At 40.7% G+C, this 14,322-nt stretch overlaps 1 protein-coding gene and 1 long non-coding RNA gene across 2 annotated transcripts in view; one reads left to right on the top strand and one right to left on the bottom strand.

Moving 5' to 3' along the window:
* mtus2a (microtubule associated tumor suppressor candidate 2a) overlaps nucleotides 1–14,322 on the bottom strand; it is a 55,578-nt gene that overhangs the window by 6,675 nt on the left and 34,581 nt on the right. Inside the window, exons 6-15 of the mRNA XM_061752428.1 lie at nucleotides 13,726–13,824; nucleotides 8,676–8,845; nucleotides 8,469–8,594; nucleotides 5,916–5,982; nucleotides 3,872–4,086; nucleotides 1,841–1,946; nucleotides 1,682–1,755; nucleotides 1,505–1,603; nucleotides 748–867; nucleotides 541–638 (exon numbers count right to left, since the gene is read on the bottom strand). Coding sequence (XP_061608412.1) covers nucleotides 541–638; nucleotides 748–867; nucleotides 1,505–1,603; nucleotides 1,682–1,755; nucleotides 1,841–1,946; nucleotides 3,872–4,086; nucleotides 5,916–5,982; nucleotides 8,469–8,594; nucleotides 8,676–8,845; nucleotides 13,726–13,824 — 1,174 coding nt within the window. The remainder of the gene's footprint in view (nucleotides 1–540; nucleotides 639–747; nucleotides 868–1,504; nucleotides 1,604–1,681; nucleotides 1,756–1,840; nucleotides 1,947–3,871; nucleotides 4,087–5,915; nucleotides 5,983–8,468; nucleotides 8,595–8,675; nucleotides 8,846–13,725; nucleotides 13,825–14,322) is intronic.
* The window catches only part of LOC133467501 (uncharacterized), a 30,647-nt gene that overhangs the window by 5,308 nt on the left and 11,017 nt on the right, over nucleotides 1–14,322 (top strand). The window lies entirely within an intron of this gene.

The following is a 14,322-nucleotide window of genomic DNA, read 5'->3' on the forward strand; positions in this document are numbered from 1 at the left end:
GAGCTGGATGAAGTGACAGGGGAGAGGGAAGTCTGGGCGTCCCTGCTAAAGCTACTGCCCCCGCGACCCGACCTCGGATAAGCGGTAGAAAATGGATGGATGGATGGATGGATGTTCTATACCATTGTAGTTGGTAAAAAAAAAATAGAACTAGGTTACAAGATCACTTTTTATTCGGTCGCAAATTGTCTGAGTATAATACTACTACATTGACAGTCAAAGCAGGCACACATTGTTTCCTTAAGTGGTTTACTGGAATACATTGTATTTTGTGTTATGGCAAAACAGTATATGATATATATTTTTTGTAAGTTTGGGTTCCGGGAAGAACCAGCTTTCCGTTTTGAGCTTTGGGGAAACTCTTATATGGATTTCCTCTTTTTCTACTCTTCACAGCCTTTTATAAAGAAAATGTCAACATATTGCATACTCCACTGAAATTAGCTGAGCCAAACCATACTTTAAGTTATAAAAATATATGGCGAGTAATGCAAACACTAATCTAATGAAGATTATCACAAGTAATGACAAGTGTTATACCTAGATAAGGTGAGGTTTCTTTCAATACGAGCTTTCAGATCTTCATTTTGTTGCTGCAGAACCTGGACCTTCTCCTCCAGGAACAGATTCTTTTGGGCCTGCTCGAAAGTAAAAACACAACCGAAGCAATGTCATTCATTTGTCCGACATATTCCCAGTGGACATGCATCCATGTAGTGATGGTAAAGGTGGCCTATTTGAGCCTACCACTTTCTCCAGATCTGAGATCTTCTGCTCTTGGTGGTGTATTTGCTGATTCTTCATTTCCACAACCTCCTTCAAGCTCTTCAGATCCTTCTCAATATGCTGGTATGGAGCTAAGACATCCTGATGCATGCAAACATATGACTTCACTCAAGAGGTCTGTTAATCTCGTGAGATTTAAGGATCTATCAATTGTATACACAGATGTTACGGAGCAGATGAAAACGTAAATACACATACTAACAACTAAATATTGATTCTAGTGATACCTATAAAATGTAATTAGCTGACACTATTGCTCTGCAAACACCTTCATTTTCCTGCTTTTGTACTAACCGGCATGTCAGGGTGAAAAATGTTACTTTATTTTAGTCGTTGGAGTTGTACCTAAAATATTGCCTATAAAGTTACCAAATGTTTTATAGTGGCAACAGTTTGAGCGAAATTCACTTTGCATTATTTCCTATGGGAAAAATAGTTTTGAAATGACAAACTTGGACAACTTGGAAGTCGAGTGGCGTCATGTAAGGGTTTGTTTTCGGCTTTGGGAATTCCACTGTTATAGGCGGAAATAGGCGGATAGTGGTGTGTTGTTGTTGGCATGGTGGTCCATGTTTTTGGTGATCCTTACATATGGACTTATACTGTATGATAATGAATACATTTATGAGAAAGTTTTTTGTTATAGCACCACCATCTGACCAATTGCTAGGAGAATTTATGCAGAAGTGCAAATATATTTTCTTTAGCAAAAACTCACAACTATTTGTTCGTCGGTGCTCTTTCTCAAAGCCTCTTCAAAGCGCTTGGCTTTGTCCCGCAGACTGTGGTTTTGAAATGTGAGCGTGTCCACTTGATCCTGGATGACACGCAGTAACACAGAATTGTTTTTCACCAGCTCTGGCTTCCAAAGCATTTTTATATTGTTGGATCATACCTGAAGTGAAAGCCTTAGTTTCTCAAAATCCTCCTCAAGAAGCATCTTCTGCTGCTCGTGAGCTTTCCTTAAATCTAAATATGCATTTGTCAATGATTGAGAATGAGTTTATTTATAAAAGGTCAAGTTGTGTTATTTTCATGTGATATACATTCATACCTCTCATGGTTCGGGCATGCTCCTCATGCATTGTTGCCATGGTGATATTATGCATGTCTCTGAGTTCCTGAATGCCTGCCTGGTGGTGAGCTGTCATCTCCTCCACCTGACACACAACAAACACATTTTCAATGACTAATCACATACACTAATTACAACCCCAATTCCAATGAAGTTGGGATGTTGTGTTAACCATGTTCAAACTGATAAACTTTATTGTTTTTAGCAAATAATCATTAACTTAGAATTTTATGGCTGCAACACGTTCAGGCAGGCCAGTCTAGTACCCGCACTCTTTTACTACGAAGCCACGCTGTTGTAACACGTGCACAATGTGGTTTGGCATTGTCTCGCAGAAATAAGCAGGGGTGTCCATAAAAAAATACGTTGCTTGGATGGCAGCATATGTTTCTCCAAAACCTGTATGTACCTTTCAGCATCAATGGTGTCTTCACAGATGTGTAAGTTACCCATGCCATTGGCACTAACACAGCCCCATACCATCACAGATGATGGCTTTTGAACTTTGCGTCCATAACAGTCCGGATGGTTCTTTTCCTCTTTGGTCCAGAGGACACAACGTCCACAATTTCCCAAAACAATTTGAAATGTGGACTCGTCGGACCACAGAACACTTTTCCACTTGTCATCAGTCCATCTTAGATGAACTCGGGCCCAGAGAAGCCGGCGACGTTTCTGGGTGTTGTTGATAAATGGCTTTTGCTTTGCATAGTAGACATTGGTTTTCTGAAGTGTTCCTGAGCCCATGTGGTGATATCCTTTACAGATTGATGTCGGTTTTTGATGCAGTGTCGCCTGAGGGATCGAAGGTCATGGGCATTCAATTTTGGTTTTCAGCCTTGCAGCTTACATGCAGTGATTTCTCCAGATTCCCTGAACCATTATGGACCGTAGATGATGAAATCCCTAAATTCCTTGCAATTGTACGTTGAGGAACATTGTCCTTAAACGGTGCGACTATTTTCTCACGCACTTGTTCACAAAGAGGTGAACCTCGCCCCATCTTTGCTTGTGAATGACTGAGCAACTCAGGGAAGCTGCTTTTATACCCAATCATGGCACCTACCTTTTCCCAATTAGCCTGTTCCCCCTTGGGATGTTCCAAACATTCCTCCAAGCATTCCTCAACTTTCTTTTTTGCCACCTGTCCCAGCTTTTTTGGAACGTGTTGCAGCCATACAATTCTAAGTTAATGATTATTTGCTAAAAACAATAAAGTTTAAACAATAAACAATACATATTTTGTCTTTGTAGTTTATTAAATATAGGTTGAACATGATTTGCAAATTATTGTATTCTGTTTTTATTTATGTTTAACACAACGTCCCAACTTCATTGGAATTGGGGTTGTACAACAAGTCAGGGATATTCAGCTTTCAGGTGAAATTTCAGAATGAATCTAAAATACACTACATTTTCAGGTTAACTTACTTTGACCTTCCCTAAACTTTTGAATGCACCTGTTCTACTGTTTAATGATTCAGTACTTTTTGCACAACTGGCTGTTCTCTAAGAAGGAGCTGAATGACAAAATTGACGACAGGTATTTGATTCATGAATCAACCATCCATCCATCCATCCATTTTCCGAGCCGCTTCTCCTCACTAGGGTCGCGGGCGTGCTGGAGCCTATCCCAGCTGTCATCGGGCAGGAGGCGGGGTACACCCTGAACTGGTTGCCAGCCAATCGCAGGGCACATCGAAACAAACAACCATTCGCACTCACAGTCATGCCTACGGGCAATTTAGAGTCTCCAATTAATGCATGTTTTTGGGATGTGGGAGGAAACCGGAGTGCCCGGAGAAAACCCACGCAGGCACGGGGAGAACATGCAAACTCCACACAGGCGGGGCCAGGGATGAATCAAAAAGTTATAGTACATTTTAGGTTCAACCAAAAATTAAACTTGAAAGCTGACTTTCTCAAACGTTTTGTTAATAATGTACTGTATGTGAAAGCGGCTATATATAAAGAGGAAACAAATCTGATCTGATGCCGCCCGCTTTTCACCTGCTCCTGTTGCTGGGTCCTAAGCTCCTCCAAATCCGACTGAAGCTCCGCCTTCAGGTGTTCCGTCTCAACAGAGTGACACTTCCGGAGGCTCTCTTCCACAGAGGACAGCTCAGCTTCCTGCTGCAACTGCAGCTCCTGCAGCTGACATTCAAATGCCGATTCCACTGCATACCTTTCCAGCTTGAGTTTCTCCCAGTTTGCAGAGTTGGACACTGAGCAGGAGTGATGAGTTATAAGCATGTTAATTTGCATTCCGGAAAGACTGTGCTTTGATAAAATATCATCACAGAAGGAGTTTTAGCATTTTTGGAATTCATCTATTGATGAAGAATAATATTCACAGTGGAATCTCTCAATCACGACATCTAAAATTTTTGGGATAAAGGGATCCCTTTTAGGAGAGATAATTTTCCAAGATATATCCATCCATCCATTTTCTGAGCCGCTTCTCCTCACTAGGGTCGCGGGCGTGCTGGAGCCTATCCCAGCTGTTATCGGGCAGGAGGCAGGGTACACCCTGAACTGGTTGCCAGCCAATCGCAGGGCACATACAAACAAACAACCATTCGCACTCACAGTCACACCTACGGGCACTTTAGAGTCTCCAATTAATGCATGTTTTTGGGATGTGGGAGGAAACCGGAGTGCCCGGAGAAAACCCACGCAGGCACGGGGAGAACATGCAAACTCCACACAGGCGGGGCCGGGGATTGAATCCGGGTCCTCAGAACTGTGAGGCTGACGTTCTAACCAGTCATCCACCGTGCCGCCTCCAAGATGTATATTGACAAATATTTTGCTGCGGTCACCTTGCCTCACCTCATCAACTGTACATGAGAAAATGGTGTGAGAGAAAGGCTGTGAGCATGCAGGGATTTTAGATTTGTGATGCGTCAAAATCATGTCAGAGCTTTTAATTCCCGGATTGTTAGCCTAATACCATAGTGGCCTAAGTCAATTTGAACGATTTCAGAAAACAAGAAAGAACACATTTTTTTAGCAAGCACGTTGCCATTTTTTATTGCTATTTAGGTCTGCAACTAACAATTATTTGAATAATCTATTGCTTTTTCTTTTTTTTTTTATGAATCGATGACGCGGATTTAAAAAAAGACTAAAATGTATTCCCTTTATTTAGAAACATGACATTATTTCAAATTCACAGTGCATAAAATGTACAAACATGACGATGAAATTTTATTAAAATGTAATGCTTTATTATTATTATTATTATTATTATGAATATAATTATAAATATTTATGCCCTGCGATTGGCTGGCAACCATTTCAGGGTGTACCCCGCCTCCTACCGTTGATAGCTGGGATAGGCTCCAGCACTCCCGCGACCATTGTGAGGATAAGTGGTTCAGAAAATGGATGGATGGCTATTAATATTTACTGTTGAGAGACTGGAATTCCAAGGATTTGGACCATTTTAAGTTAAAATCTCTAAGCGATTAATGGATTATCAAAAATCGCTAGAGATTAATATGATAATTGCTCATTTGTCGATTAATCATTTCACCTCTATTGATACTAACAGTAAGTTAAAAATGACTTTGATTGGTCGACAGTCATTCACAGGGTACATGTAGCTGTGCACAGATATTCACACTCATATTTGAGTAGGAATTTAACCCCTTCTTCGTCAAGTTAACACCGTCAGTGATCATTTCACTAACATTTTCAGGTATACAAAACACTCAAACAGCGGCCATTTGTGACTGCGCCTTAGCGGAGAGCAAGACCTCAGTTCTGTGAGCATCAAGGGAATAACTTGTTTTTACTTTTTGCTTGGCTTACTTGTGTCATGCTAATAAGACTGTTATGACTAAATTATATGACCACCATCATGCATGACTTTTCCAAGATAGCAGCATACTTCACAGTAGCTCAGTTCATCAAGCATAAAACAAATAACTCTGTTTTGACTTTGTTTTGGCATTTTAATGTGACACTTACTCCAAAAGAACCCAAACAAGAGATGTTAAGAGAAGACAAATGTGAGTGGATAATAGGAAGTCATGAAAAACGTACTCACCCAGTTGCTCTTTCATCATTTGTATTTCCTGGAATAAGTTTGATTCACTCTCTTCTGTGATTTTATTCTGATGAGAAAAAAATAGGTACAAATTGAAAGTCGCACTTGTACTGCCAAAATAGTGAGCTATAGTATCTAGTGTTTGAACAAAATACTAAAATGTGCATGATCTGATTTACATAAGTGAGTGAATGCAACTGACAGTTTTTAATTCACAATTATAAATTGATGTCGATGAAAACAGATGCATGTGAGGTAAGGGTGGGACAAAATATCTATTGCTATATATCAGGGATCATCAACCTTTTTGCAACCAAGAGCTATTTCTTGGTACTGTTTAATGCGAAGGGCTACCAGTTTGATATACGCTTCTGAAATAACAAATTTGGTCAAATTAATTTAAATGATATGTTGTTACTGATAATTATTCATATTCATTATTATTGAAGACATTGATCATGTTAATAATTTCTCACAGTATTAACAATGATTTAGGAATCAGGTAAATATCAATACTCAGCACTATTTCTTGAAATCTCTGCAAGTGCAGGAAATCACAATGTCACATTTTCATCGGCACTAACAATTTGTTTACGAATCATGAACTATGTTGCACCATATTTTTACAAATGTATTATGAATTATGAAACACAAAGATTTGCTTTCAGATTTTTAAATCTTATCACTTTTTGAACCAAATCGGAAGCATTTTTAACAATTTTTCGGTATTTTAATTTAATTTGCCATGGTACTGCCATGCTGCCACTGAGAACATCTCTTTCTGTTTTGTTTTTTTTGTCGGTCAGTGGGAAGCGTGTCATTGCAATGCTGTGCACCAGTGTGTTGTAATCTGGGGTGTAATTTGACACTGCAACTCTGAGTGAGTCTTGCAGGTGTCCATCAGTGAGGCCTGTTTTGTGTTTGTTTTTGATGAGGTTCATGTCAAAAAAGGCAGATTCACACACATAGGCTGATCCAAACAAGTTGGCAACCTTCATAGCTACTGTGCACACATCACTGTACTTTTCTGTTTCAACAAGACACCAAAGGTTTGGTGCAGCACGCTAGTCTTTGAGGTTCAGATCATTATGCAGTGTTAGAGTTTCAATCTCCACCTGTCCAATATCCAAGCTGAACATTGATCTTAGTTGCTCAGCAATGTATGTTGCGTCTACATTTATGAAAGGGTTGGAAATGAATGACACACAAGGCTCAAGCTGACAGAGGTCACAAAACCTTTTCTCAAACTCTAGCCCGTCTGTTTATGACTTGAGAGTACTTTCCTACAACTTTGTCATAATTCTCAGATGGATCATCATTGGTTTGCAGCACCATCTGCACAGATGGAAAATGCAGCAAATTTTTTTCTCTGTAAATTCACAGAGAAAATGTTCATCCGAGCTTTAAATGCATTTAGAGCGCTTATCAGTAACAGTCTTACCTTTGCCTTGCAGCTCACAGTTCAAATGGTTCAGTTTCACAGTAATGTCTGTTAAAAATGCAAGGTGAAGTGTCCACTCAGTGTTCTCCAGTAACAATGTGTCTTCACCTTTGGATTGTATGAACTCTATGATTTCTCTCAAAAGTGAAAGAAAAAAAAAACGAACCAAAATTTGTCCCCCACTGAGCCAACGGTTTGCAGTGTGTAGTAAAAGGTCACCATCTTCAGCTGACAGCTCCTCCAAAAGCACCTTGAATATTCGATGCTGTTTAGCTCTGGAGCGGATGCTAGAATACAAACTTTGAAATCTACAGTTTTTTTCCCTGACATTGTCATTTCCAAATTTACAACAAATTTAAAAACAATAGCAACAAAAATGCTAAATGCAGCACGCTGTTAAGTGGCATATTTTTCATTTTTATTTTTTTAAGAATAGCAACACAAAAAAATTAAGAAGCATCACACTGGTGAACTATTTTTAGAACAGGCTCGCAGGCGACTCATAGGGTGCCCGTTGACTCTTGCTATATATTATATTATCTCCCAAGGTGCAGTACTGATGCTCCAACATCAGATATAGATATCGCTGCCCTACATAAAAAATGTCCTTATCATGAGGTAGTTTGCAATTTCTTCCCCCTAATGATGTTTTAAACTGCAGCTGTCTTGGTACAAACAGCAGGTGGCGCTGACATTTCCTCTAATGAGCCAGCCATTCTTGAAATTCATTTGCACCGAGGGGCTAGTGATTGCTGCACTCAGACAGCAGCCATAAATATGTCTGCTCATCTCACGGGTTAAATCATTCCAGTGGACTCAGGAAGCTTCATGAGAGAAGCTCAGTGACACACTGAACTCTCCCAGAACCAACCCCCCCAAGTCACCGGCGCTCTCGCCCATCATAATCATCGCACTCGGCAGCCACGCTGTGACTCTCACCTCATCGTGTTAAATACTGTATGTGCTCTTGAGCCTACATTTTAGTAATCGCAAAGCCTACGTTGATCAAGACGATGAAAATCACCATGGAGAAATTTGTCGTTTCACTAATGACACTTGGCACAACACTTAGCGGGATAGTGTAATGGTGTCAGTTCAAATAGCACTGTCACCTTGAGGCAGTAATGCTGAGTGGTGACGATGAAGGCTTCTAAACCCAAAGAGGTCTTCCTCAGTTTTTCTTTAAGAGCTCTCAGTTGCTTTTCTTGCTGCTCACAGCGTCCACGCAGCCTCTCCAGCTTATGTGACAAAAACACAATAGCGTCAATGTCTTTTGACTCACTGGAAGGGCTCCTATACTGATTTTCACTGAATCTCACCTGCTCACGTTGGTCCTCGTTCTCCTTCTCCTTTGCTTTCCTTTCTTCGTCTTCTCTCTGCTGAGCATCCTCCTTCTGTTGCTGCAGCTTCAAGGGGGGCACGCGACGAGGGGACCCAGGGGGCACTGACCCCCGAGGCGGCCCTCCTAGAGGTCGCTGGCCTGACTGGACTATAGGGAGGGAAGAAGAAACACTATGACAATTGAATGGCAATTATAAAGACCAATGATTAAATATTCCATATCATCATTCATCCATCCATTTTCTATACCGCTTATCCTCACTTGGCTTGCGGGTGAGCTGGGGTCTATCCCAGCTGACTTTGGGCGACCCCTGGATTGGTTGCCAGCCAACTGCTGCAGTGCACACCAGTCATCATATACTCATAAATATTTCCAATGAATCAGCATAAATACTTTATCTAATTGATGAATATCGACTATAGAAATTGCACCTGACCTACTGCTAATGGCAGTGTTCACCTGATAAATAACACTGAGTTAATAGAATCTTTTGTACAGAAAAACACTTAGGTTCTATCTAATCTCAAGATAAATGTGACCGTTTGTAAGTCAGTAGCTGAAATGCAGCTTTTCATAAAACCCTATTGCAGTTCAAGAAGTGTATATTCATACACTTTTTGATAAAAAAACACATTAAAATAATTTAAATATTTTTAAAGTTGGAGATGATGAAAAGTCGAATGCTTGAACCCCTTCTTTCCACCATGTGTGAGTCACCTTGACATGTGGTGACCACATTAGCAGGTGGAGCGCTCTTGGCCAAATGAAATTGCTATGCTTTTTTTCAGTGAAAAGAATTGTCACAAAATTTCAATTATTTTATCACAACAAAAATTACGGAGTCCCAAATGAAACAAATCAAAATGCCCTGCAGTAATTTAACAATCCAACACACTGCAGCACAGTTTGACTCCCTCAATCTCATCATTCATCCAATTAACGTATGGGGGTCGGTCTCCATGACAACCCGAGGCTGGGGTTGGGGAGCAGGGTACCAGATAATGAGTGAAAAATCTGTTTGCAGGAGGTGGGGGTGATAAGGGCCCTGGGTAAAGAAGGGAGGGGGGTACTTGAAGCCATTGTAAAAGGACTTTTTGGTAAAGGAGCAATTAAGTTTAGACAAAAGTGGGAACAAAAAAATGCCACATTGCGTAAAAAAGACAAAGGAACCACAAAAGACTCCACTGGGACACATCTGAATGATACTTGACAGATGGAGCGTAGTGAATACCGCATACCTGATTTGTTTATATTGCTCAATTTCATATAATTTGATCAATAAAGGTAAAGACATGGCCCACAGAATTATCTTTTGAAAATCAATTAATTTTACTGGTAAGAGTATTTGAATTATTGGCATTTGTCCATCAAAAAATGTAATTCTATAATAGTATTTTTCAAAGTTTTAATGCCAAAATGTCTTTACCATTAGGTGTCTGAAATGAAGTTACATGTTATGCAACGTTTTCTGAAGATAATTACATTTTTGAATAGTATTTTTCTCCTATTGCTTAATATGCTCTTCCCACATCCCAAAAAAATGCGTGGTAGGTTGATTGAAGACTCTAAATTGCCGTTGGTGTGAATGTGAGTGCGAATGGTTGTTTGTTTCTACAACCCCAATTGTTGAAGCTTTATAGGTGGAATTCTTTCCCATTCTTGCTTGATGTACAGCTTCAGCTGTTCAACAGTCCGCGGTCTCCGTTGTCGTATTTTACGCTTCATAATGCGCCACACATTTTCAATGGGAGACAGGTCTGGACTGCAGGCAGGCCAGTCTAGCACCCGCACTCTTTTACTACGAAGCCATGCTGTTGTAACACATGGAGAATGTGGTTTGGCATTGTCTTGCTGAAATAAGCAGGGGCGTCCATGAAAAAGACGTTGCTTGGATGGCAGCATATGTTTCTCCAAAACCTGTATGTACCTTTTAGCATTAATGGTACCTTCACAGATGTGTAAGTTATCCGTGCCATTGGCATTAACACAGCCCCATACCATCACAGATGCTGGCTTTTGAACTTTGCATTCAAATTCAGGTGTGAATATGAGTGCGAATGGTTGTTTGTTTCTATGTGCCCTGCGATTGGCTGGCGACCGGTTTAGGGTATACCTATATGTAATTGAATACACTACAAAGACAAGATATTTAATTTTCAAACTGATAAACTTTATTCCATCCATCCATTTTCTGAGCCGCTTATCCTCACAAGGGTTGTGGGAGTGCTGGAGCCTATCCCAGCTATCATCGGGCAGGAGGCGGGGTACACCCTGAACTGGTTGCCAGCCAATCGCAGGGCACACATAAACAAACAACCATTCACACTCACATTCACACCTAGAGGCAATTTAGAGACATCAATTAACCTACCATGCATGTTTTTGGGATGTGGGAGGAAACCGGAGTAAAAAAGAAAACCCACACAGGCATGGGGAGAACATGCAAACTCCACACTGGTGGGGGGGGGGGGGGGAATTGAACCCCAACTATGAGGCAGACGCTCTAACCAGTCATCCATCGTGCCACCCCATTAACTTTATTGTTTTTAATAATAATAATCATTAACTTAGAATTTTATGGCTGCAACGTTGCAAAAAAGCTGGGACAGGTGGCAGAAAAGACTGAGAAAGTTGAGGAATGCTCATCAAACACCTGTTTGGAACATCCCACAGGTGAACAGGCTAATTGGGAACAGGTGGGTGCCATGATTGGGTATAAAAGGAGCTTCACTGAATTGCTCAATCATTCACAAGCAAAGATGGGGCGAGGTTCACCTCTTTGTGAACAAGTGCGTGAGAAAATAGTCAAAACGTTTAAGGACAATGTTCCTCAATGTACAATTGCAAGGAATTTAGGGATTTCATCATCTACGGTCCATAATATCGTCAAAAGGTTCAGAGAATCAAGAGAAATCACTGCATGTAAGCGGCAAGGCCGAAAGCCAACATTGAATGCCCGTGACCTTCGATCTCTCAGGCGGCCCAGCATCAAAAACCGACATCAATGTGTAAAGGATATCACCACATGGGCTCAGGAACACTTCGGAAAACCAATGTCAGGAAATACAATTCGGCGCTACATCCGTAAGTGCAACCTGAAACTCTACTATGCAAAGCAAAAGCCATTTATCAACAACACACAGAAACGCCACCGACTTCTCTGGGCCCGAGCTCCTCTAAGATGGACCGATGTGGAGAAGTGTTCTGTGGTCCGACGAGTCCACATTTCAAATTCCATCTATCCATCCATTTTCTGAGCCGCTTCTCCTCACTAGGATCGCGGGTGTCCTGGAGCCTATCCCAGCTAACATCGGGCAGGAGGCAGGGTACACCCTGAACTGGTTGCCAGCCAATCACAGGGCACATACAAACAAACAACCATTCACACTCACATTCACACCTGCGGGCAATTTAGAGTTGTTAATTAACCTACTACGCATGCTTTTGGGATGTGGGAGGAAATTGCTTTTGGAAATTGTGGATGTTGTGTCCTCCGGGCCAAAGAGGAAAAGAACCATCCGGACTGTTATGGACGCAAAAGCCAGCATCTGTGATGGTATGGGGCTGTGTTAGTGTCAACGGCATGGGTAACTTACACATCTGTGAAGGCACCATTAATGCTGAAAGGTACATACAGGTTTCGGAGAAACATGCTGCCATCCAAGCAACGTCTTTTTCATGGACGCCCCTGCTTATTTCAGCAAGACAATGCCAAACCACATTCTGCACGTGTTACAACAGCGTGGCTTCGTAATAAAAGAGTGCGGGTACTAGACTGGCCTGCCTGCAGTCCAGACCTGTCTCCCATTGAAAATGTATGGCGCATTATGAAGCGTAAAATACAACAACAGAGACCCTGGACTGTTGAACAGCTGAAGCTGTACATCAAGCAAGAATTGGAAAGAATTCCACCTACAAAGCTTCAACAATTAGTGTCCTCAGTTCCTCAAACGTTTATTGAATGTTGTTAAAAGAAAAGATGATGTAACACAATGGTAAACATGACCCAGTCCCAGCTTTTTTGGAACCTGTTGCAGCCATAAAATTCTCAGTTAATGATTATTTTCTAAAATCAATAGTTTATCAGTTTGAACATTAAATGTCTGGTCTTTGTAGTGTATTCAATTAAATATAGGTTGAACATGATTTGCAAATCATTGTATTCTGTTTTTATTTTTGTTGAACACAACGTCCCAACTTCATTGGAATTGGGGTTGTAAAAACAAGTGTATTTCAATCGGCCACCACCATTTGGTCTGTCAATAAAAAAAAAATGCCTTTACTATGAATGCCTAAAATTTTACTAAATCATCAATATCTTTTTGAAAATAGGACTTTTAGCATGGCTCTTTCAGCATGGGAGACATATACCCATATAAAACCAAGACAGCATTAAAAAAATAAAAGAAAAATTAGATGTTTTTTTTGTTTGGTTGTTTTTGTCTTTATCGACATTGATCAAATTATATGAAATTACCCATATGGTGTGTGAAAGGCAGACCATTGGAGGGACAAGAATGCAAGGAATAATGGGAGTGATTCCCACTAGTGTGGCAAGTTTAGGTTTCATATTCTGCCAGTTTCAGCTTCATTTCAACACAATTTTACTTTTTTCCCCTTCAGACCGTCCCGACATTCACCTTCTTCTGTGTTCTGTCAATATCTCTAAAACCCAGTAAGAAACAGAAAATGCTTACTATTAAGTAGGAAAGAATGTGTCAGCTAATTTGCAGTAAAATGTAAACACAAGCAACCTTTGCAAGAATAAAATGCAGGCAGGCCCTTTCTGGCAAATTGGGTTCACAGAGTTCAAACTACAGGGTGTGCCAAGGAAGTTTAAACATTGTGAATCCCAGGCAATAGTCTGTGATGAATAAGTGAACAGGGAATAGCCACCAGCTTCTTCTGGTGACCTTTTTAAAACACATTCTCACCATCATCTTGTTTAAGGACTGTTTATCTTCAGCAATGTGTTTTCTGATTATAATGTAGGAGTAGTTTTGACAGCTATAAAATGGAAAACTGACCTGGTGACTGAGGTTTAGGTGGAACAACTGCCAGCCTCTTCGGGGAGGATGGGAGGGAGCGTGTTACCTCGGAACGCCGCTGGAACTCCTTCCTGCCAACTGTTAAACAACAAGTAGGCCACTCAACACTATTTTGACTAGCAAGTTATGCAATGACACTTTGATACTTGACAATACAATAAATATGACAGTTCATAAAATAAAAGGAAAGAGAGAACAGATTGTTTCAGGACCATTGTGAACTAAATAACTATCATTGTAAATATTGGATGCATTAATAAAGAAAGTATACCTACAACAAAGACTGGTGGAAAGTGAATGGAGGGTTTTTATGCTGGCACATCAGTGTCTACATTCTCCAAGCATTCGTATGTTCTTTATAACTAAAAGTGTTCAATATTTCATAGGATTCTGGGTCAAAGCAAAGCCAGGCACACTGAGAAGGATGAGCCAGCGCTTGTCTGCTCTCCGTGACTCTTACAAACTTCCCAGACGAGACGGAAAATAAGCCTAAACTCTGAATGATACTCAGGATGACTTTTCCGATCTCGTCTTCTGTTGTGTGTCAAATTAGATCTGGTGTGGGAGCTGGTCCCA

Source organism: Phyllopteryx taeniolatus, chromosome 17, assembly GCF_024500385.1.
Source record: "Phyllopteryx taeniolatus isolate TA_2022b chromosome 17, UOR_Ptae_1.2, whole genome shotgun sequence".
NCBI classification, from domain to species: Eukaryota; Metazoa; Chordata; class Actinopteri; order Syngnathiformes; family Syngnathidae; genus Phyllopteryx; species Phyllopteryx taeniolatus.